The 25,866-nt window shown below is 42.9% G+C and overlaps 1 protein-coding gene across 1 annotated transcript in view; it reads left to right on the top strand.

Annotated features, from left to right (window-relative positions):
• Positions 1-25,866, top strand: part of LOC128715114 (cGMP-dependent 3',5'-cyclic phosphodiesterase-like) — a 42,832-nt gene that overhangs the window by 4,533 nt on the left and 12,433 nt on the right. Inside the window, exons 3-5 of the mRNA XM_053809996.1 lie at positions 10,546-10,641; positions 17,602-17,861; positions 17,948-18,057. Coding sequence (XP_053665971.1) covers positions 10,546-10,641; positions 17,602-17,861; positions 17,948-18,057 — 466 coding nt within the window. The remainder of the gene's footprint in view (positions 1-10,545; positions 10,642-17,601; positions 17,862-17,947; positions 18,058-25,866) is intronic.

Here is a 25,866-nt window from a genome sequence, read left to right as displayed (position 1 = left end):
ACAGAGTCGGTCATACGGTGGGAACAAATCGTTTTTACCAACTGTGTGCCGCTATTTATTTCGGCAAGCGGAATGTGTTTCCGCTGTTGGATGTTCGGAGGCGGTTTTTCCTCACCAGCCAAGAAGGTACACGCTCTACTTTTCGATGCTTCCGGATCGTAGGTACGGCGGTATGCTACGGAGAGTCGTTTGCTGCTGGCGCCGTCATCGGAAACATTCTGCTTGACGCTTTCACCAACCGTGATGGAAACCGCAAAGTGCGAAGATTGGCCTTAAACGTGTTGGGTGGCATGAATTTTGATGAGCTTCTTACCGCACACGAGAAAATATTGGGAAGAAAGATGATTTGGGGTTCACTCGTTCTGACATTGTAAATTCAATATACTAAGTGAATATATATGCTTTTGTTTAGCGTAAAAAAAGCTAATCATATGAAGCAAGACGAGTGTGTGTTAAACGTAATACTGACTAGCAATCCAACAAACTCTTCCGTTGTGTGATTTCCTGCGGGATCGCCCGAACTTTATGATCCTCCATCAATGCCATTAAATAGTGCTTGATTTCCCAGCGTGCTCAAACTAAACATACTATTGCAATTACTACTAACCACCCCCCAACACTATCCATGCCTAGCTCCAACCCAACACCCCAGCGTGTCCGACAAACGGTTCGTTGCTTGGGGCTATCTGTGTGCCCTAATGCCTTTCCGCTAATTTCTCGCTTCACTGGGGTCCCATTCAGCTAATTGTTCGGTAATAAGTTAGCTCTTGCGTTGCCTTCACCGAGGAGCACATTCATCGTTTTGATGGTGTTAATCCACAGCGTGTCCGGCGATACCTGGCGAATGAAATAATTCCAATTCCGGCACTGAATAAACAATTAGCTTTGCCGAAATGCTTTTCGGCAAACGGGGATACCAACTTGCCAATAAGTTTCCCTTGCGGCTTTCCGGGCGTCCCCATCGATACAACGGGTCGGTGTAGGAATTAAATGTATTTAAGATGTTTCGTGTCATGAGTTAGCGAGCAATGGTGTAGCTGATTCGTTACAACCCGTGGCGATACAGACGCACGGTGAAGGTGTATGTGTGTTTTGAAGGAATGGAGCCGTATTTTCCGCTTATGGACAGAGAACTTATGTTATAAGGTTTTCTGCTCCGCCAAACGGTTAGGAATCGAGAGCTGGAATACGATGATTTTGACCTATTTTACGGCGTTCTCGGGTGCTTTTCATCACCATGGGCGAACCGTTTGGTCATAATATGGTCAAAAGTACGTCATATTTTATTCAAAAGAGAGGTTGTTTTTGGCTAGAATGACCACTCCGTAGAGAGGCATTAAGAGAGAGATAACCTGTATGAGAAAAGAAGAACGAGAGTTTTCTCTCGCGAAAAGTGTGACGAGCGTGCGTACGGATCTTATCAAGATTTGAACTCGTGCCCCTGTTTACGTCGCAGAAAGGTCGCGAGCGTTCACGGCTATAAAGCAAGTTGATTGTGGTGTCACTTAAATGTGTCTTTATTGTGGATTTTTTCTGTTCTTTCGTATTACTAATGCTTTTCGCCAGGAAAATAATTAAGAAATGTTTAATAAACACACAGAAATCATTTAATATTTCCCATCATCCAAATACAGTGTGCTGTTGGTAATGTTGCCTTTTAAAATCCTTTCCATGATATAATACGGTTGGCCTGGGCGCCAATACACCATACCGCAGCTTAGTGTGTGCTAACATTTGTCTTTTATGCTACCTTTTGCTCCGCGTTTCGCCGAAAGTCTTCTCCTGACTGCCGCACCTCTAAAACATTATTGGGCTTATCGCAACAAGAAAGACCCTCGGCTCGGTGATAAAGATAAAACCCATTCTCTCCCTCGCTGCGGATCAGACTGTGTGTGTGTGTCTGTTTGCACGTTGTTTTTTTGCTTTACTCTCTTGTTCAAGCATTATAATGGCACGGCGAGAGCTTTTATCCGCTTTTCTTTACGCTTTTTGTTGTTGTTGTTGTTGCGTTTTCTATTCAATTCCATCATCGGTTGATGAGCCGACGAACCGTTGGGTTTTCGCGCGGTGTGTTTGTGTGTTTTAATATCGCAATCGATGTAAAGTTTATCCTAGCGACCAGACCGCACACAGCAAGACCGTACTGCCTTACTTGGGTATTTTCTTTTTGCAGTTTTTGTTGTTGTTTCCTTCCTCCGAGGACCGATGAGCGGGGTCCGTTTTGCGCTTTTCCGCCGAGACGGAAGCGATGTTCGGTGTGCCGCAACCCTTTTGGAAAATCCAAGGTTTAGAGATAGGGTGGCGTAAAGGTGGGGATGTGAACCGTACACACACACACACTCTCACATCCCTCCCCATGCCTTGCTCAACGTCTGATGACGACGTTTTCTTTGGCAAAGGAAGGAAGTAGAGTCACATGGTGGCAACACCAGAGACTGCTTGCTGTGTCTATCGCATCGGCTCATCTGTTCATATCGCAATAAATAGCCCCACCATTGACGTCAGCCGGAACCGTTGCAGAACTTCTTTTACATTTACAAAAGACGCAGGGTCAAAAAAAAAAAAAAAAACAGAACACAGCTTAGACTGTAAACCGGGGGAGGTTGAAAGGAGTATGCAAAATCTGGGTAGCTTTTTTTTTGTTTGTTGTGTGTAAATTGTTTTCCCTTTTTTTGTGTCTGCTTTGTGAGTTAGGATTCCACAACACGGATACGTCTTGCAAATATATGCAACACAGAAGATTTGTTTTTATTCGCCCCCTTTCTGAGCTTCTATCGGAAAAGAATAATCATCGTGCCAGTGGCGCTGCTTTGACGGTTGATGGTCGTAGATAATTGGATGGAATTGTTTTTTTTTTCTTGTCCTTCTAAAGCTGTGACCGCAAAGCCTCGTCATTAGTAAGTGTTTGTTTTTATTTCTTCACCCAAAAAAGGCACTTCAACGTCTTTTTTTTTACTAACTTGCTATAAAGTACACGGTGCCGGGTTTGTTGTTCTCTCTTATCGTACCATTTACTCGTCACCATGCAGCAACACTCTCTTGCATTGTCGTAGCCGAGGAGAGATTGAATTTTAAACTGTCAGATGTTCGTACTCGTAAGTCCATTAGACCGCTGGCTTTAGCAAGCTTTAGGAAAGGCAGTGCTGAACTGAACGTCAACAACAATATTTAGTGCTTTCTTTCTTGCTTTTCTTTGTGCAAACAAAACTTTAATGTGATGCAAATTTAATTGCACCGCCTGGAAGCATGGCCACAGTGTAATGAGCCCTGTTTCGTTGCTGGTGCTTCCATTCGCCTAAGTTTGCAGGAACAAGAGCAAGGGTTTTTGGTGCGTTTCCCCGTTACGGATTCATCGGGGTTCGGTAGCAAATTTGGATGAAACTCTAATTCGGGAAGGTTGGGTCGTTGGGTCAAACGAACGGATGCAATAGAGAGAGAGAGGGAGATGGTTGGTCATATTTTTGACGGAAAGCGAAAGAAAGCTGAGCGCAGGATAAAATTTAATTTTCTTCGAATATGTATAATTATGCGAGCGGTTAATTACAGTACAGCGGGATAGAGTTTAAGCGTTTTGTACTTGTTCCCTTTTTTTATTTGCTTTCTAATTACACGAAGCTTATCTTAGCTATTTTTTTGCTCTCCATCGATAATGATCCATTCTTGATAAAATGCTGATACAACACTTGGTTGACAAGGTAACATCCTATTATCCACGTCCCGTTCAGCTTCCGCAGCGATCTTAAGCATAATAATGGATAAAGAAGCACCTCGAAAGTTGCCAGCTAAGCATCCTTCATGTAGGCACCCGATTGCGTGATTGAGTGGAACCGAATCGGGGAAAAATCGTGGTCCGTTAGGCACGCTCGCAACCGTGTCGGTTCGTTTCGGTTTTTTGTTTGTTTCGTTTCTCGCCTAGGGGATGTGCATTGGTTTCTCAGGCGGTTCCTATCAAAGCGTGAATATCCTGCCAGGAAACTGGACCTTGGTATCGTTTCGATTGTGCCTAGCTTGTTACATTGAGCTTCCTGTTTGTCTAGCACTTTAAGCCATTTCTGCTCGGTTAGCGATTGCAGTGCGGAATCATGAGCACTTTGAGTTGATTGATAACCTTCCTCTATGGCTCGGTTCGTTACCTTGGGAAGGGACATTAGGTTGTTCTGTGGTGAATTAAATTTTGTTCAAGATTTTGCTGCCACTTTATAGCGTTTTTTTTAATGGATTCCACTTCAAACATATTTCATTCGAATCCTGTCCATCATAACATGACACAATGAAAAGGTATTCCATTTGGCCAGAATTTAACGCCAACGCACATAAACCTTCTTCACATGGTGGTGAATATCCTCCGCACAGTGTGCCGCGCCTGAGAACCGTACCTGTTGTGTGTCGTGCTATGGAAAGGTTTTCCGAAGATAAACGCCTAGATTTCCAGGTGTACCGCAAAGGCCTCAAGCTTCCGAAAGTGCCATCGCGTAAAGGTGAACACATAATATGATAATATTTCGGATCCTTTCGATTTGCATTCCTCATGGAGCTTGTTGTTGTGGAGAGTTTTGAATGAAACGTTGTTTTTTTTTGGCAGCAGAAAGTGGAAACACACGAGAAGAAAAACCGCTTACCTGTTCACGGTGATGGAATGCTGGGAATGAAATGGCTGTGAGGGTTTTCATTTTTCCCCCAAATGGAAAGAAAAGCATTCTTTGTTTGGAAATTTTGATGAAGATACTGGTTTTTCTTTCGGTGCTGCTTCCTGATGTTATCCGTCGGCCTAAGTCGGTGTACGAGCCAAACATTTTTTGAAGAAAAACCATACGTTGATCGTTTCGATTACATTCTTTATGGGTCGGTTTTAGATATCATAAGACGTTGATTATCCGTCAACCTTTTTACGATCGATTCACGCGAAGGATTTCAAGCTTAATAAAGGTTACAGAGCATATGATGGCAGTAAAACATGTCGTTTTATATCATACCAGTTTGATATAAACAACGCCAGCTCATATTTAATTTCACCAGCATTTAGGGGCTTACACCGACACACATATTAAAACGAATTACTTTCCCTTTCATCCCTTTTTTTTTTGGGTGACCGACCACCTACCTGTCGCTTGTGATGTCTGATTGTTTACTCCGTGTCCGTTCGCAATGGAAGGACACGGTCAGAGTTCATGCACGACCTTCAGGATACTGGATCAAACGGTTTACCGTTACTCAAGGGCACCCCAACAAGTATTTCGATAATACAAGCTGTAACTATTTATAATACATAAATACTCGGTAAATAATACCCGTGGATTTCCTACAGTGTGTACGTAAGTTATACGGTCGCTTGATTTTTTTTAATTAAAAAGAAAATGTTGAAAAGATTTATAAGATTAAGTAATTTCTTAGTATAAATCTTATGTGGTTTTTTATGTTAAGCAATTGTTCTACTTAATTTAGTTGTAAGTCTACTCACCCAAAATTTCCTTCAATTCGAATAAAAAATTATAAATATGTTGAAAAACACGTGTGTTTTTGAAGTCCCTGGAGTAATGTAAATTAATATTGTTATGCCACAAAAATTTGCTTTAAAGTAAAACTAACTATGCTATAATGGACGATTGTGATTATTGATTTCCTACAGTTTTATATTGGAGTAAGGTTTAATTTTATTTTTTAGCATAATGTTAAACAAAAAATCTTTTAAAGTTTTTTTTATATTAAACCATGATTCCGTATTAAAAAAATTTTACTAATTTTTTACTTTTATGCTCAACAAAAGGACAAACTGTATGATCGTTCGGTGTCATGTACGTGACATGACCGTCAAAAAATTTATGATAGAATTATTAACAGTAAATTTGTAAAGAAAAACGATAAAACCTAATCATGGTCTGAATGGTCGTTGTCTATCGATAATCGCTCTTACGTTACACTATTTTTAACCTTTATCGAAGATTGTCTAATGGAAGAATTGAAAATTGATAAACTACTCTGATTCAGCAATCAATAATGCACACCTTTTGTTTTCTTTCTTGCTCTGAATTCTCTCCGCATTATTCGTGCTACCTATTTTTACTGATACTCTATTCGGTTCAAATTTCACCGCTCCTATGCCCCGTAATAGTGTAGATAGCGTGTGTAGATTAAATCGAGCTTCGAAAAAAGAAAAAAAAAGCACCACCCACTCGTTCGCTGTAGAACTGAACGTTGAACCGAACGACCGGATTGGGACCGAAGGGGTGCATTTTCCGCGCCAACACGATGGACTGTGGAGTGAAAATGGCTGAACGCTCCGGTAGAACGGGGGGCGTCGATCGGGGCAACATGCAACTGGTAGACCGATTTCGTTTGACGTTTCGTAATCATCGTTCTATTGTTGTGTGACGTACCACGGGCACGAAAAACCGTTGTGCAATTGCTGCTGCATCGCGCTCACGTCCTAGCAGCAGTATTGCGCATGATGCAATAGATTGGGATGGGATAAAAGTTAAAGCCGTTCCGTTTTTCCCCGTTTCGCTAGCGCTGCTCGTTTTGCGTTGGAAATGGAAATGTGTTTTATTAAAAAGATACCTGTGTTCCTTTTCGTTTTCAAACACAAAAGGCAATCATTAAAAGCGAAATAAATATTCATTCCGCTGGGGTTTTCGAAAAGTGCCTTATATTAACCGTTTCGCTTGAAATCTACATCCCCTCGAGACACCGGACGATTATTCATTATCGTACCGCAACATTTCACGGACGCAAAGGTGTGCTGCACTGTGGAAAGTTTTGGCAAAATTTATGAATCCCCTTACCGTCTAGTTCCCCTTCGTGTACTGCACAGACCAACCAACCCCCCCTCCAAAAACTACCCTCGAAGCTGGGTTAGACCGGGTACTGAATTTCTCATAAACGTTGTCAAAAACATTTCCTCACTTGCTTCATTTTTTGACTTCTCACTCCACTGTTTTCCCTCACCTGGTGCCCTGCATCACACCACCGGTTGCAATCTTTTCATCTAACCTGGCCGGGTTCGGCCGCTCGGTGTCGGAGATTGTGACCGGCCGATAGCAAATGGCTAAGCAGGAAAGCAATTTTTGGTACGCTGCCAGTAAGCTGTCTCAACTCTAATTTCCATTCGGTTTCGCATTTCAAAAGCTCTTTCAAATGGCAGCGGGAGTTTATAAACAGTGTTACCGGGATTGAGGGCGATGGCAATAATGGCGCGTACACACGGTACACTATGCGGTATAGTGACTTTTGCGGTGGATGTTTGGAAGCCAGAGGAAAGGTTTGTATGTTTCTCTCTCTCTCTCTCTCTCTTGTCCACTGCTGGGAATTTGTTAAATGTTTTTCTATGTTTTTTTGTCCCTTTCCTACCTTTAGTTTTGCATGTTTGCTGAACGATGCTGCTTGTCATGGATCGGAATGATTGGCTTAAGGTTTTCTTTTATGTTGGAGTGTTGATGCATGCTAATACCGTAGTACATTCGAACATAATCCATCCAAATCGTTTCACAACATAGTTCTTCAAATGCTTTAACAATAAAGTTCGTAACATTCGTAAACAAAACGGAATAAATTCCCTAACCAACGCTTCAGATTTTGAATTATGGCCCAAAGCGTCACCGTCAGAATCAGAACAAAAGAATACGAAGCGTTCGAAGGGGGATAGAAAAATCCATAAATCAATCATGGCCGGTAGAGGCTTTTTGTGCGCTGTTTCTTACACGACACTCTATAAAGATGTCAGTGGTACGCCGTGTGTCACTTTTGTCTACGTGGCAAAAATTAAACTACCTCCCTAAACCGAGGTCGTCGCCGTTACTGCAGGGGGGTTCCCGTTTTTCCCTCAGCATATTTCATCGATATGAGTTGCTTCAAGCTGACAAGGCTGGTGATTTTTCGATAAAATAGATGGAAAAAGCCTGAAACATAAATACTTACTCTCAAACACACACACGTACTGGGGCAGTACAGAACACCAGTGTGCAGTCGGAAAATGAGTCCCATCGAAGACCATCGATGAATGCCGATTGGATACGCTGGATGTGTTTTCTCTGGCTCGTTTGGCTGCTGGTGAAGTAGCAGCTGCTAGTTTCGTTTTATTGCCTGCTGATGTGCTTTGTGGGGATGTTGGACAATCCGCACAAAAACACATACGATAGGTGGCACTTGGCTCGCTCCGGTCACCGGATGCTCGTTCGTTGAGGGGCGTGCATTGCATTTCCAAAAAAAAATGCTCTCAGTAGAACATGCGGGACAATCTTGGGTGAAGTTATATTGCACACTCATATTGCACAGATACGTCGGTCTGGTATGGTTGGGGCCGGATTTTTCGAACCGATCCGTGTTTCAGATTTCAGAAGATGAAAGACGAAACAAAATACAGCCTCCATTAGGTGTCGCTCCACGCTGGATGGGGATGGGGATGTTGCATTTAAAATAAACATGATAGCAATAAAAAGTATAACAGCAGCAGAGTTTGATTTTCCAAGGCCACACAAGAAGCAGCTTCTAAGCCCCCCCAAAAAAAAAACGAAGGTTTCATAGGAAAGATTTTCCACTCGCAGAAAAGAGCAAAAACAAAGACATTTAATAATACCGTCATTATGTCCCATCATCGTCGGACATCGGGTGAAATTCGGGCGAGCTGTTTGCATTTTGAAGAGGATGGCGTTTTATTACGCTCCCGACGACCGTTTTGGGAAGCACAGAATTTGGCCTCGTTATTCGACGGCGCGCCCCGTTGTTTTCCATCCCGAAGTGATGAAGGTAAAGCCGGCGAAAGGCATCAAAGCTCCAAAGGCTCCTGGGATGGAGAGTACCGAGCACGTTAAGGTAAACGTTAATCTCTTCCGAAAAAGTTTTCAATTTATGTGAATTATTTTCCATTAACAAAACCTAATGCCTGCCGGAGCGGGAGGTCTGGCCTCGGATTGGTTGGGAAATGCATTATTCGTTCGCGTTACGCGCCGATCGTGAGTGCGGTTCGTTCGCCGGTGAGGATTAGCGCTCGAAACCCCCATTTGTACACAGTGCCATCTCATTATTACGGTGACGAGGGTACTGTACGCCTTTTTTTTCTAAAGTATACAGCGGAATGTTTGAGTGATAAACAGGCTCAAACAGTAACCCACCCAAAACGTTAGTGACGGACGCAAGAAGCCTTTTTATTCTGACAGGTTATGCTGCCTTTTTTTTGTTGTTTTGCTCCTCCACTGTTGCTTTCCTGTGGTCATGAGTTGACGGGACGCCATGTTAGGGGATTTTCTGTGGATAGATTGATGGACACTTTTGGTGGGTAGAATAAAGTGCGGCCACGACAAAGCGCGCAGTGGTTAAAATTTGTCCAATTTGCCGGTATAAATTATATGCCATCAATCGTGCAAAGCGAAAGCTCGCAGGGATGTAATTTATAATTCATTCCGAAATGGTTCTCCAGTAAATTGGTTCCTCTTTTAGTAGAAAGAATTTCATTCAAATATCTTGGTCACGATAATTGATTCTTTGTAAAATGTGTCAAAAGAATGTTTAACATCGTGGTGAGGAAGTAAAGTAGTAAAGAGGTGAACGTTTCGCGACAGTAATGAAGTAGAATTTCAATAACTAGACACTTTCCAAGGACCATTGGTAACATTAAATAAAGTCGCCTAATAAATCAGCTCAAGAATGTGCATGCAAACTTCATTAAATATTACTTTACGTATCTTTCCTTTTTATAAACAAGATGAAGTTCTCCTTCAATTCAATCTTTTTTCCCTGATAAGAATGCCGTCCATTCCCTCGAGATGAAGATTGGAGACCTGTTGCCAGATTCAGAATCATTTTTTTTTATTATTTAATAGAACGATTAAATGACGAAGGGCGAGTAGTATCCCTTTGATGAGGATTTATTACATTACTTTCATATTTAATAGTGTAACGATGTACATTTCTACTCCCCTTCATGATGATGATCTGAGGCATTTTTTTCAGTGTTCTGAGATTAAAACCACCTGAATCATGTGTGGCAACTACACTAACCTTTGCGTGTTTAATTCATTCAAACCCCAATCATCTGCTGGTTCATCAGCACAATATTGACTTGGGTCGTGGGCATAGATCAACATCAATCATCTGCAAACTCCAATGTCATCCATCTGGACGGAGCTAAATCACGCAGAAAATGCCTTATCCCATCGTACGGATCAATGGAAATCCAGTGGAGACTCCCGTTGGATATTTGCTTCTCAATGACACGATATATTCCGCCCGGTTGCAAGGGAAAAAGGGGTCTGTTCGCTGCGTATTTCTCCTGTCGCACAGCCCGACAGTGCTGTATGGTGAAAACATGATACGCAATAAGGAAACGACTCGTTCCATCGATGATGTTGATGATGATGATGATGGGGTTTCTGAAATTTAAAACCCGTTCCCTCCCATGGGGCGGTAATGGTGTGTCGATTCGTTATAATATTTTCTATGGGCAATTTGGCCGGTGGGTTGCTTTTATATGCGCAGGGGCTTTTTTTACTTGAATGTTTTAATTAAATTTAATATTCACTTTCGTTTCATGTTTTTTTTTTTTTAAATTCACAGATCAACTCGTCACATTTCCGCAGCGGTTCACAGCACAACGGCTACCCGTTCGTCATCGATGACCTTAACAAGGATTTTTCCGAAGTGATCGAAATGGTAGGTAGCGAGTTTTAATGATGGATTCGTAAACTTTAATTAGTGCACAAAGTTCTCTGCACGTCGCAACTGGAATTTATTTTATTTCGATCTAAATTTACAACGCTCCACAACAATCATAACGCTTCCGTGACCTTGAGAATCGATTTCAACTTGCTCATCGCAACATGGCTAATGCCGCTGGAACGATACATCTAATATCGTCTTACTTATTCATTCTGATTTCCACATTATGTCCTTTGTTCTTTTCGAAAATGTGGAAATTATACCGCCAGCCAAACTGTGCACTTATTAAAGCTGATCATAAAATAACAATGCTCTTGCCCACATACTGTGCCGAGAGTGCTCATCGGAATAGATCATCCACCACATCTGGGTTGGCTCTGCCCCGACGTCGTTAATGCTACACGCTCAATGTCAGGGACGAAGTTGAAACCCGGTCCCGGTTTCAAGGTCCACGCCGGCGTTTGGCAAAGTGCCATTACAGGAGGAGGAAAAAAAAACACACACACGCACATAGCAACGCAAAACCCGGCACCGGCTTGGGGTGGTGAATCTTGGCTCTAAAACGGGCTGACTCACGGTCGGTAAATTGTAGCAAATTCCACTGGCGCAACTCGTTGCCATCACCACGTGACACAGTCAGCACATTGGGTAAATGGTACGGGAGCAGTGCCAGCGCAGGGTATATTATCTCTTCTGCGCCATAGACGAAATCTCATCCTCCATTGGAAAGTGTCGAGTTTCCATGGTCGGTTCCAAGTGGGGGATGTTTTTTTTATTTGTTGTTCCCAAAGATGTCCTTCCAAAAGATCGTCTTCTGAAGCCGAGTGGAGACGCCCGGTAGCTTATGGAATCAATTTGATACCATCGCACATGTCGCGGTGTGCGTTCAAGGACACACACACGTTCTCTCTTTGCGACCACACTAGACGACACACAGCCAACGCATATTAAGCGCATTATCAGCATCACTGATCTCTACGAAACCCGAAAAATTGTGTGGTTTAGCGTGAACGTGATTTTAAAGCGATGAAAAGCGATCCCGCGATAGTGCGTGTCTATCAACAGCGCGCGAACGTGCACTTTGGGGGAGTGCATTCTGTGTAAAAAGGTTGTCACCGTCATTAATTTATGTCATCCATTTCCCCTCCTCATGGCAGCTGCGTGGTGTTGTGGTAGAAAAAATTTCAAACACCGGTGCGGCGCCGGTCATAACACACTTTGACATGAAACTGCGAAGCGGATGATAAATGTACCCAACCACAAAAGCGAATGCACAACAAAAATGAAAACAAAACGGACCAGTGGCAAACATCAAAACAGTGACGTTCATCCGATGATGATCGAATTTATGGGAAAAGAAAGTGGTGCAAGAAAGGACGTGATAAAGCTGCCAAGATGCTATCTGATTCAATCGGTTGGAATTGTTTTTCGTGAGCCGGGTTGGTTTCATTTTCTATGTTTTATAACATCAATAAGCGGTTCATCGGCCACACAAAACAAGAGCCAATTATTTTTTGGTTTAAGATCCTTGTCTTTGGAAAATATATTTTGATTGTATTGAAAATGGTAAAGCAGCGTATGTTGCTAGCTTGTAATTGTACGTTATTTTTGTGAATAAATTGTTGTAAAAACAGAATAACACATTTTTTTTAGATCACAAATGGATTTATTAAATGTGTACCTGTTTATAATCAGTATTGTCACTAGTGTCCACACTCATAAAGCAGCTGTACGATTTGTTTGCTTCCGATGTCCGGTTGATTGCATACATTCAGGCGGCAAGCAACGCGGGCAATTATCTTTATTAGTTGCTTCAATCAGCAAAGCAAATGCTTCATTTTTGTACGATATTAATAACTGATCAACGCCAAACTAAACAACTTTTCTTGCGCCGAAACAAAACAAAACCAATCCGCCTGTATAAACACACACCCAGCACGCCTACTTGATTGAAATATAGCCACCTGTCACTGGCTACTCGAAACCAGCAATCGTCATAAAAGGATCTCACTCCTTGGTTTTTCCTTCCATTTTTTTTTGCTGTTGCGGGTTTTTGTGCAAACCATTTATTGTTACTAAGTGGCTCAACCCTTGGTGTAGCACCCGTGTGGCCGTGTGGGTTGATGCCACCGTATTGGGTTCCGGCCAGTGCTGGGAAGGAGGCGGCTGAGCAAATTGTGTGAAATGTGATATTTATTACGGGGAAGTTTTTTTTTTTTCTTTACGACCAAACCCAATGCTTCAAGTGTGGCCATCGTGAACACGATCGTCAGCCAGGGGTTGTAAAACCGGGGCAGTGGTGAAGGCATTGTGTGTCCTGCTAGAGGGCGGATATAGCGACACACTGTCCCCATGGTAATCCTTCTGTAAGCTCGCCCATGTGTAAGCCATTGCTGGGTAATGATAGAATTTCGATGGACACAGCTACACCGCAGGCTAAAGGCGCCTGCAACAGCGTTGTTTCTCCCCTTTTTGGCCAGGGCGCAAGCTCATGCAAAGAGGGATTTCAGATACTCCAAACACACGGAGAACTGGCCCTAGATACACTCGTTCGCCGCTAGCTCGTGTCAGAGATTGGGAAGGAATTTAATCGCAAATTGGATCCCACATTAACGCAACCGCCATGAAATGAGATTCCGGTAAGGGGAATTTTTCGATATTTTTCCACCTCACCGCGCACCGATGCTGGGCAATCTTGCACGGTGGGCGGGTATTAAGGTACTACGTGACAGTGGCTAAGTTAGGTGGATCCCGCTCGACGCAAAATCTGCTTCCTTTCATCCGATAATAGCCTTAGGGAATGTTTTATATTTGCTTTTTGTGACAAGTTCTATTATGCCTTCAAATGATGAAATATAGAGCATCTTAGCGATGTTCGAATTTAAAGTTTTTAAAGCTATCCTGACGCAATTTTTTGCCAGAAAATAAAACAGATTTCCCAATGAATTCAATCTGTTCCTTTCAGGGATGAGTCGGTATTTTAGCGCTTTTGTGTTTCTCCTTCATTTTGCTTCTTTTAAAGCTTTTATACATTCCACTAACTATCTGGGAAAGCTTCTTAAGCATCACCATGGTTACGAACTGATTAGGTATACTAACATTCATTTAGCTGCCTCATTATCGTACTGCCATGCTAGTAAATGAATGCAGCTGATGCAATAATTAATAAAAGAGGAAACGAAAAAGAAAGGAAAATCTTCCGCAAAGTATCTTAAAGCTTGTGAAGTGAAACATAAAACAGAACACCACTTTTCTTCCCCACCCCAAAAAAAGGTTCTTCTGCGTAACGTTTCGCTATAGAAACGCTTTTTGCATCCTCCCAGCAAGAAAACAAAAAAGACAGAAGGATTTTAATAAATTATATCACCCTCGGAACAAGATGTTGCGTCCCGATCGTACGGGTGCGGGCAGCACAGCGGGACGACCGTCGAATAAATCGTACCATCACACCCATTTAATGGGCTGGAAGCAGTAAATAATTTGCAGCGAAACTGCGCTATGCAAATGTAACGCTCTGGAAGCTTTCCGGTGAACTTTTTGGTGCACTTTTGTTTTTCGTGGCTTTAACAGGTTGATGGAGCACATCCGGGCAGAAGAAAAAAAAACAGATGCGAATCAGCAGGGATGTAATTGTAGCGGAAAAGGGAATGATATTGTGCTTTCTAACAATGCAGGGTTTTCCGAGCATTTTTGTTGACGTTTGTATTTCATTTTACCGCACCAAACAATAACACTCAATGACATTGTAAGTGGCAAACGATCCAAGTAGTGCAGCTGCTTGAAGCGACTTCACAAATGCACTTCTGTTTGAAGGATTTTTGTTTTGTTTTGCTTTCGACTCGTTTACCCGAGAAACAATATAGAAGCAACGGACCGTTTTTCGTTACCATCGCGCCATTTGCAACAAGTGTCCTCTTTTGTGGCATCTTCAGCTGTGATCTCCCCTTCCCCCCGAATCGTTTATTGCAAGCTGCTGTTTCTTCTTCGGTAGTTTTCCCTTTTTCTCCCTTCTATCCCTGTTACCTGTAGTTCCAGGGAAGGACACTTATGGTGTCACGATTGCCGGTAAGATGCAACGGATTGTTTCGTGTTACGCCAGGTACATAACCCGCACGTCGGTTCACAACCTCCCGGATAAAGGTGAAGCAAACAGGGCAAGGTCTGCCGTCGGTCATCACACGCTTGCTACGATGCTGTTGCTCTCTGGCAGTGCAGTGCGAATAAAGGCTTACAGCAAATGCTGCTCCTTGTGCTACTTTTCCTTCGCTTAATCGAACCATTATACTGCAGCAACTGTTCCTTCCTCGCGTACACGTACGCAACCGGCTACGGCTATTGCGCCTCGTGCCCTACATTACATACTGCCGCCAGAAAGACGCGCGCCTTGGGACTGTTTTGCCACCCTCTCGAACGTATTGGATGTTTTTGGGGGTTTGCGCGTTTGGAAGCGCCGCTGTAACGCTGGTCTGGCGTGAAATATGATAACAATTTGCAAGTCGTCCCCGAGACATGCGCGCCCCGCTGAAAGGAAGGAGGGAACTGTAATTGGGGATGCTTGCCGATGTTTGGGTTGTTGCCACCCGGAAGAGTGAACAGTGTCGTCCCCAAAGCTCCCCGTCCCCAACATGAGTGACGATTTTGTGTGTTTCTTGTCACTTTTTTGTTCGTTGTCAACATTGACCCAGTGGACGTCGCAAATGACCAGCCGTTCGTTGGGGAGCTTCGATGGATGTCGTTTGGATGGAGGTTTCGTGTTTTGTTCGCTCCCATCTGTACTTGCCTAATAAAGATTGCCCTTATTTTGGGAGTAGTGTTTTTGTGACGGAATAAAGGGAAAATGTAATTTATGTCAACTATGAAGGGAAACCGAGCCCCAAACATTACATTGTAACCGGGTGTTATATGTCAAGGTTTTTTTTTGGTGCTGTTGACATCTTTATACAGTTGGGGGAAATTAATTTACTCGCTTATCCACTAATTGGGAAATTAAAATGGTTCCAATCGTGAGAAACAATTATTGTTAATACTAACATAATTTTTTGGTCTTGTTTAGAAGCAATTCAAGTGCTATTCAGGTGCTTCTACTAGTTGAAATTCGGCAAAGATGATCTTCAACGTGTAAGCTAAAGAGAAGAGTCTACCTGCCATGACTAATTCGTTGGTTCACGTGCTCCAAATTTCACAATTTCGTTCACAGTTTGCTCAGCGTTGTTTATTTTAAGCGTTACCTGAAACAACGACGAACTCATGACGAACTCTTCAACGGCACTACCATCTAACACGTCAAGCATGTTGGTTACTGTTCCAGTTTGCATGAACTGTCTGAATCATCGCTTTAGACTCACTTTTGTCTAGTCCAGTGGGTGATAATTGCGCGTAGGTTAACATCGTTTCTAGTCGCTAATAACTGCAGCGAAAGCCGTTTTCGAGTTGCCATGCGTGAAACCATGCGTCATCGGGGTCGTTTCATACCCGTGACTTCATACGAGAAATTCGGCTGGTACTTTTCTGATGCAATCCCCGAGAGGTTTTCGGACAGATTATCAAACTTGTTACGGTTTTCCTTTCATTCTATTCGCTCGCCGTATCTTCTGTGGTCACCGGAATGGACGACACGAGGTCGCATCGGTTGCTGCATTGCGTACCCGACGGGGTACTTATCTTATCTTAGCCTAAGGCGAGGCGCTTTGGGGACATTTTGCGTGGTTAAATTTTGAAACCGGTAAGCGAATGAAGGTGATTTTTTTGTTGGCATTTTAGTTAGCACTTTGGGCAGATCTTTTATGGCAATATTTTATTGTGATTTTCTCTTCTTCTGTGGATGCAATTATTGAGGGATTTTTTTTAATCCATCTAGTTTGCTAGTGATCGTATGTACCCGGCTGCAGAAGCAATAACGAGCGAATATTCATTATTGAACAAGTAAAGCTAGCAGATTTTTTTTTCTTCGTTAGAACGGCCTGGCCGTATCGACTTATTTTACCACGTAGCCGGATAGTCAGTCCTTGCTACGGGGGATTGACCCGGATGGGATTTTGGTCCGGTCCGTTCGTGTGAAGACCGGCGCCGCTACCATCATGCCACCGGGCCGCCATAAAGCTAGCAGATAGTTAAATAAAATAAATAAAGCTAGCAGATAGTTAAATACAAACCGGCTCTTCAGCTCCACTTCGGGGTAATGAGCTTCGTTTCGATAAAACGGCTTCAAACGCTTTAAAGAAATGCCCCGGAGACACACAAATATGAAACGCTTCGCTCCGGTCTCTAACTTCATTACTTAGAGATGGCAAAAGAGGCACATTTATTTCGAACAAACGCTAAACGGACTGGTTCCCTAGTGCGTCGTTGCTTCCGCTTTGCACTTGTACGCATCCTACCAAGGACCATTAAAACTCCTCCAAAGCGAAACGTGAAACGCGCAAACAGCGCCATTTGGGCTCGAGCAAACAGCGAGCAGAAATTAGAATGAAGCCTACAGCAAATGTCGGACGGAGAGTCCTTGAAAGTGTAATTAATTTTCCAGCCGTTGTTTTCCAACCGTCTTCGCATTCTCGAGCGCCAGCGCTAAGCGAACGCTAAATGGTATCGACCGTTAAATGTCTGCCGTGATGTGATCCTCAAAAGCGTACCAATCGTCGCGTAGTTCTGCGAAACGTTCGTGGGTTTGTGGGACGTTACGTCGAGTCACACGTCCGCTAAGTGAGAATCTAATGCACAACGCTTAACACCTTCCATCGCGGGCAGGTGTTACTCGTCGTTCGTCGCGGTCGTGGCAAACAACTCGAACAGCGCAGTTTGACGTCACCGTGCGCATGCGGCGGTTATGTTTCACCATTTCCAAGATCATGACGACAGACTGGCTTACGATTTCGTCACTAACGCTGTTTGTCTTTTTTTTCTGTTGTCGATTTTCCCATTCGTCTGACGTCACACCCCCGGTGTGTGTGTGTGTAGGTCGTCGGTAATAAGCACAACACCCTGATCTACGACATCCTCGGTCCGAAGGTAAGCAAACTCCAGTCGCAAACATCGACGACATCGGCCTCCTCGACGTCATCGCTGAACGAGCTGAACTTCACGTCCGCCCAGCAGTCGCACAATGGCGCAACAATGGTCGGACCGCACCAGCAACAGCAGATCGCCCTGTTCGTCTGCATTGCCGGTGACAGTTTGTCCCGATCGCGGTATCAGTTCTACATCGACGATACGTTCCGGTAGGTGGTAGGGAGGGTCGGGATCATCGGCCAGATGTGGTACGGAATCTCACCGGTAGGTTTGTTTGTTTTTTCTCTGATTGTAGGTACGTACTCGGACACCTGGTGACGGCGTTCGAGCTGTACGAGGAGAAGCGTGTTCGTGACCAGTGCCAAAATTTGCTGCAAGTGGCCCGCCGGTTGCTGGGGAAAATAGGTAAGCTGCCGGGGTGCTAAATGGAGCAACATTTTGGAAACGATTTGGGGTTGTTGGGTGTTGATTAGCTGGTACAAAAATAGCTACGGCAACGACAATAGTGGATCGGGATGGAAATTTCCCAGTGGAATTTGAAGTTTGAAGCCCACATGATCCACCATTCACCATCACCATGACATTTTTCCCCCCCCCCCATATTAGCACCTTATTTACGTACGGAATTTATTTCATTTCAATCAAACCCTCGAACCGCACAATTCGCCCACTGGAATGGGTTACTTTTTAATCATGCTTGCCCGCGATTATTTTATAACTTTAAATTTTATTCAAATACCACGCTGTTCTAAACACGATAGCAATAAAAGCATATAGCACTTGTCAACAGCAATTATCTTATCGTAAACAACGCCGCACACACGAACAAAAAAAAATCAATCAATCTCGCACCACAATTCCCCCGGTACACAATGGCACATGATTCCGGCTCACCGGTCACCCACCGTCGCACACCTCCCGCGTTCGAGTGGTTGTATGTAGTCGGCCCTGGAAACATATGCTATTGATCATTTGATAACGATTTACACCGTGTTCCCGGGATTTAATGGAAGCGTGCAGCGTGTTTACCTTCTAATCAGATGCGAGCTGTAACCATCATGAATGCATGATTATCGGTATTAAGCGATCACTCGAATTGATCGTTTATTTCATGGCTTGCTTTTTTTTTTGGTTTTGGACGCGCTGGTACGCACCCCGTCAAAGCCCTTCCATGGAACGATTTCTAATTTAGACATCGTCGAAATGAGAAATAATTAATCTAACCCACGCGGGAAATTAATGCCTTTTAATAAAAAGCTTTCGGGGCGCTATTTTCGACAGCTTTCCGCGACATGAATGGAGAAGGTACCGGGACGACATTTTACAGGCCACGTTTAAACCTAAACCACAAGAATGCTAATGCCTGGGTCGCCTTGGTATCTTCAATTTAGTTCAAATGACACGTTTCAGAGCTTGCACCGCCCGCTTGCCGGTTTCATATTTCCGATGATCCGACATCCGAAGACAGAAATAGCAGGACTAGAAATATTTGGACCAACGATACAAGAGGAAAGAGACAAAATGGAAGTATGCGCGCTCATTAATGCTAAACAAATTATCCCAAATGTCAAGTGTCAATCTTGTCACCGTTGTCGATGGTTGGTTTTTTCGAAAGGATCCAGTCACTCCCACCAAGCAAGAAGGGCGCAACCAACTAAACCTGTCATCATCAGGTACGCAGGTACACAGGATTATCCTCCCGAGGACGGTTCCTCCTTTCCAAACGGGTCTTTAGTGAGTTCCAGTTTTTTTTTTGTTGAGACGAAAATTGAATTCCCAGTTAAAACGTCATCGCTAATGAGGCTTGATGAGGCACGGTTGCCGAACCGGGGGATGGGACGACAGCCGTTGACGGCGCTTCTTCTTAGCAATTAGGCACGTTTCGTGTCATGTTGATCGTGCAAATGCGATTCCAATCTACAGCGCACTCACGAGGTACCTCGCACACCGGGGGAAGGGGTTGTGGGTAGTTCGGGAAGGTGAGCATTGCGCCGTTTATCGCGCGGCAATCGTCGTCATTAAGTCTACTCGTTAGCATTCTTCTGTTCGGCTGAAGGGGCTACGGTATCTTACGCTATCAGGTTCCCGTGTTGTGTCCGACAATAAGTCAGCACGAGGTGACGGAACGGAATCACGCTTGCTTATCAAACTTATAATACCTTTATTGTATCGCCAGTGTTGGCGAAGGAACACACACTTTTGGGTTGTGACGTAAGGGGCCTGGGATCGGAACAAACATGGAACGCGGCGAAGGTTATCTAATCGTACATGTGTTCGATGTTATTTCATGATACTAGACTTCTTCGCCTTCCGGTCTTCATCAAGCTATTGAGATAGTCCAGATGAGCTAACTTTGCGGTAAGAAAATGGAATATTTGACATTCAAATCTTCCCCGAAATGGTTAGAATAAGGAAGTACGAAGTCAAATTTACCATTTAAATCACCAAAAGAGTCACAAGGAATTTTCTTACGCAGTTCATTGATATGCGCAATAACATGTAGAAAATTACCCACATGTGTGTACTCCCGTGTGGGAGATTTGGCGGAGGCTCCCCCAAGCAGCACTAGCGAGCGGTGGAGCAGACGATAGCAGCCGCAGGGCAACGATTCATTTACATACGCGAACTAATTCAATTCGATTTAATTAACAATCGGAACCGCGTCGCCGCACTGGATGCGATAGCAGACGGTTTTGTTGGTTGTGGGCTGGTATGGTTTCGATCGTTTTTAGTGAAGGAAAAATGGGTGGGGTGGGTGGGTGACTAGTTTTATCACTGGCGCGACATAGCTCTAGCACCGTTTTCTTGTCTAACTGGGTTTCTCAGGAGGTAGGTTTGGACGGACGGAAAAGGGGGTATATGTTGTCGTTGCGTGTGCTCGGAGTAAAGATATCTGAGCAATGGCGGGGAAATTGAATGAATTTACTCTGGTATTAGTATTACAGGGTTTTACAATAGATAAGATATGGCGAGAACGATTCACTGTTTGTTGGGAAACAAAGAAAGGAATAAGACAAACGGGGAGCGAAACATTTACTGAATCGGAAAAAACTGGATATAGAATCTCGTGCACTATTTACTGAATGCCAAATCGGTCAGTCTGTTTACGTAACAGTGGGTTCAAGTGTTGGGATGTAAAGTACAGTATATGATATTTTGAACAAACGACAATGATTTTGAAAAACTTTCAAACAAATTATGTATTTAATACATTTATCAATAATTTAAATTGACAAATAGTTTTGCATAGTTTCCATCAAAATAAATCTTCAAAAATAGCATATCAACTCTTGAACTCGCTGTTATATAAACCGACGGCCGATGTTCCATTCACTAAATGGTGCAAGCGATACCATGTGCAGTTTTGGTGATGCAGTAGTACGCAATTCTGGCAACTATACCTGGCATATTCCAAAATTGTATAAATAATACAATACAATATAATACAATGCAATACAACAATAAACGTACACGGTACAATAAACAGCAATTAAGATAAGCAAAATTGGTTGCTACATGTTTAATGACATTAAAAAGATTTTTGTTGAATATTAAATTTGACATAAACTAATTTGAACATCAAACTGCCAATAAACTGTTTGAAATGTATCTTTGAGCTCAAAAATTTGTTGTAAAGTATTGGAAATAATTGTGCGTTAAGCATGTTTGCTTAATATTTGAAGAAATGTAACATCATTATTTGACGGTAGTTGAATGAACTGCATCACATACATTTGAACGATTCTAATTCGAACGAAACTAACACAAACCTCGTATCTTTTTGCATAAACTCCCCCAACGGAACGTTACATCAACAGCGTTAATGTAATTGCATAAAGTTCTGCTGCAAAAGCCTCGTCCCGTGATAACTTTTCAATCAATTCAACAAAACAAAATGGGTTTGGCGAACCCATCCCTCCGCTAAAGCACAACCCACCCCCAACCCGGGACACTCCGGCCTAACTTAATTTCCTATCGGCGGCAGTTTTGCGAGTCGCGTAATTCGAAGACAATGAACCGGTGCGGTTAATTACTTACCTAACCTAGCTGAAACCGAATCGAATCAACCGCTCCTTTTCAAGGTAGATGATGAACACTATTTTGATGGATCATAAAGCCGTCGTATGGGGTCGTTAGGTTGCGGGGGAAGCGATGGGGGCGTTCTGGGCGTAGAACAATGGCACTACTCATATCACTACCCGTGTTTTTGCCACCTGTCAAACGGCGGAAGCCGGGCCCGCGGTCGCTGCATGGGTCCGATGAATTATGGTCGGGACCATCGGGTATGCCCAGCTGTGGATGGCGCATTTTGTCTTTTGTTTGCGTTCCCTTGCCCATTGGACGTGGTGAGTTAACGCTTTATCAGTGCAGGGCTGTTAAGGTTGGAATGTGGCACGATTGACTGCACGAACGGGATGCAAACAAAAGGAACAAATGAAGCGCAGGAGGTTTGTCTATTTGCCCAGTTGAAATAGTTCCCAACTGGATTGATGTTGGGTTTTTTTTGCAAAAAAAATATAATTTAAACCGAAATTGCATATTTCTCATCTCGGTCCGAATCATAATCCCCAGAATCAACATTTCCCCCTGCTGATTCCAATGCAATTCTCTAACATTCCTGCATCACTGCCCGATCGTAGTTTGAATTTTTATATCCCAAAAAAAAAAACAAAGGAAAATACAAAACCAACTTAAAACAATCATATTTACGATGTGTACAGCGGGGCGATGGCTGGATGTGTTCGTCCGAACGTGTTTCGGGTCAACGGTAGCCGATTCCGACCGATAGTTTTATAGGCGATTGCAGCCTCACCAACGGCCGGATGTGCCGCTGTTTGTAATAAAGCAAAGGTTTATTTTATGTTTGCTCAACAATTCGTGCTGGAGCGGATTTGTATGTTGCTGCCCGATTGATATATATCACGTACTGCACGTGCACTGGGATGGTGGAGTGATTGCATTTTTTGCCTAGCGCTTTTGTTTGCCTGCCGTGGGCAATTCAGGAGTTAGGCGCGGCTTTGGCAATTTCAAATATGACGTATGCAAACGCGAGCCATTGTCTCGGCTAGTGTACGTGTAGGTTGAATGAAGTTTTATGATGAAAACCTTCCTCTAAAAAGGTTTCTCATCTGGGTTTCTCGTGCAGTGGTCGGCAAAGTATGGCTCCCGTGCCGCATGTGGCTTTTTGATACTTTGTGATAAGCTTAATCTGGTTCTTCCTTTCCATCAGCCGTCTAGTCGCTTCCGTTTCCGTCCATATCTTTTTATGAAACTAATTCCATGTGATTTTTTATTATATTTGGCTATTTTTCCTAAAAAGTTTGCCGACCACTGACCTTATAGTTCGTTACTGCTATATAATCTAAGAAACTATTATTCATAAATGCTTTATATTAATTGCATCAAACACACGAATTTTCCTCCCGAGGCTAATTTTAAACGAAACTTATTACTCTTATCAAACCATCGTTGAGTGCATTGAGTTCAGCAAATTTTGATTAAATTTAAACAACCATTTCGCATGTGCCGCAACAACTGCACCGGCAGATCAACGATATAATTGCCCTCGCCGTTGACTGACTAGCGCTGTCTAATAAACGGTGCTGCGCATTATCGTTCCCCTAAATCATGCCCACCGGGTGCGGTTGTGATTTGTATAAATTTATGGCTTTTAATGCACCAATTTGACAGGCCGTAATTGCTTCCTGTCCAAAAACAGAAACAAACCAAAAAAAACCTGGGGTGTTTAAGGTCGCAAAGCAGCCAACCTTTAGGTTTACCTCTTTCAATCGGTGGCCGCAGGGGAGGAACACATTTGGGGTCAACTTTTCGCCGTATGGTAGCTGTGTGAAAATGGTAAACAATAAAAAAAAAACAACTGTTTGCCCTTTATCGGATGGAGATAGGCCACCAGGGAGATCAAACATGTTATGCTGGTGCCAACAGGGGGAAGCAAAATGGGAAACTTCTCGAATGGACATCTATCTGTCGAAAAATATCTTTAGCAGCTTTGATATTTGAACCTCGGTAAACAAAACGAACTTTCATCATGGTCATTCGAATGGTTTGGAACAATCAAAAGGGAAAACTTTTGCGAGCCAAGCTCGTGAGGAAACTGTGGAAACAACTGGGAACCAAACTACTTCCAAGGAACTTCAGCTACCTATCGGATTTTGTGGAAGATATGGTGGTGTTGTACAATTTTTTCATTTACCACACTGTTTCGTACTTTCAAACTGGATACGTTTAAATATGAAATTAATTTATAAAAAAAAAAAACACAAACACAAAAACGAAATAACAATTCTTCCTTCCGACTTCACGGTCCAGCCATAAGTTGCGAAGAAAGTTGGATTGTTTTTTTTTCCTTATTGCAATCATTTTTCAAACAGGATACAACAACCAAAAAACTTACCGCAAGAAAATTGTTCCACTGGCACAGAAAAGGAATACGATTAGGGGGGCATTTTTGTGTGCAACTGGTATTGGTGGACGGTAAAAGTTTCCTTTCGATGGCACCCCTGAGAGTAAGCGATCTATTGTACCTTCTCGTTCTGTCCTTACTGCCCTGGTGGTTAGTTTCGGTGAGGTTTCCCGCCCCTCCCCCAACTGGCACACTGCAAATGCGCTTCATCTTCACCGTTTTGCATCGTAAATCACTTTCATCGAGACATACGAAAGTTTTTTACACCGGCACCGGAGAATAAAGGAAAAATAGCGAGCAAAAACTACCATTTCCAAAGCTAAAACTGCACAATTGTAGTTGAATATGGTGGAATGGCACTGCAGTTGGCACGGGCAAATAGAGTGAATTCTTTTGTTTGATTGTTTTTATTTGCTCACCAGTTTTGAAACTATTTTTAAGCGGTTTAAAGCCTGGTGTGTTTGTTGATATAAATAAAAATTAGCTAGGACAAGAAGTTTCCGTGGAGTTGAGATGAGAGAAGCTTTTTAAGTTATAATGTTAGTAAAATGCCTAAATGTCGCACATGTTTCTGAGCTTTCATCTTTGTTTAAAACTGAGGGAGGTCTCTTATTTTTAGTTGAGAGGAAGATAGCAACATTTGGACCATGTATGTGTGGAATATTTGTCGTCCAACAGGGGTTGGAAGTAACCAAACTTAAGCAGCAGCATAATTAATCAGAATCTCCAATGATACGTTAATGGTTCAAACTTTACGTCAAACACCTTTAAGTCCTGGGATTGTGGATGGAAGTACTTAAAGCTTCAGGTTAACTCAACTTTAAGAGAAAATGTTTGAAGTCTCTCAAACCATACTAATTAACCATAGATGCTACTAAGGATCCAAGGATGTCTTCCATCTCTTTTAATAGCACCACGCGCATCCTGAAGACCAGTAGATCAGCAGTTCCTTATCTAAGAACATTGTTATATATACTTATTTATAGATAGTTTAGGCTAGAGTGTGCACAATATTTTAGAAGAATTCGTACTCCAATCGCATAATTTATTCCAGACGTTAAAGAGTTATTTGGAGTAGAGTTGAACTTTAGTGTCTTTTTAAATTCTTTAATTTACATCGATGAAAATGACACCATCAGCTCGAAATGGAAGTATTATACAGTGTATAAAATGTATCCTCATGATACTGGCCGATGATCTGATTATGTTGTGAGCATGACACCAAACAATCAAATGTTTGTAGCATCCTTTCAGACCTCAAAGTTCCTAAGCTTACTCCAAACTGTCATTGATCGATTCGTGTCAAAGACGCAACTCTAAGATATCACAAGAAATATTGTGCAGTCCCATTTTCGCCATAGCCATAAGGCGTTACGTCGTAAAGAAAGCCATTGCGGTAATTAATTATATCATCCCCCCAGCATTAAACATTCAACCAATTGCAAGGACGTTTCCGACGGCGATGGTTTGCATTTTGCCATGCACAGGGAGCCAATTCCCCGGCCCCTTTATCGAATGGCTATTTATTATGAAACCAAACAGCAACTTCGTCGCACCCAAAACGCACAGTAAATGATGGATAATGATGGCCCGGGCAAGCCGGCCGGTCTGAGCTATGACAACGTGCCGAAAAACCCCGAGCGAAATCGCAATTAAACTGTGTACGATCGAATGTCCCAATGTCCTCAAAAAAGCAAAAACAAAAATGTCACACCAAGCCCCAAACAAAACGGAACGCACCTTCCATCCAGCCGTGTTCCATCGAATCGTATAGCTCATAAATATAATTG

Source organism: Anopheles marshallii, chromosome 3 (genome assembly GCF_943734725.1).
Source record: "Anopheles marshallii chromosome 3, idAnoMarsDA_429_01, whole genome shotgun sequence".
Taxonomy (NCBI): Eukaryota; Metazoa; Arthropoda; class Insecta; order Diptera; family Culicidae; genus Anopheles; species Anopheles marshallii.
This window is presented reverse-complemented; position numbering and strand designations above follow the sequence as displayed.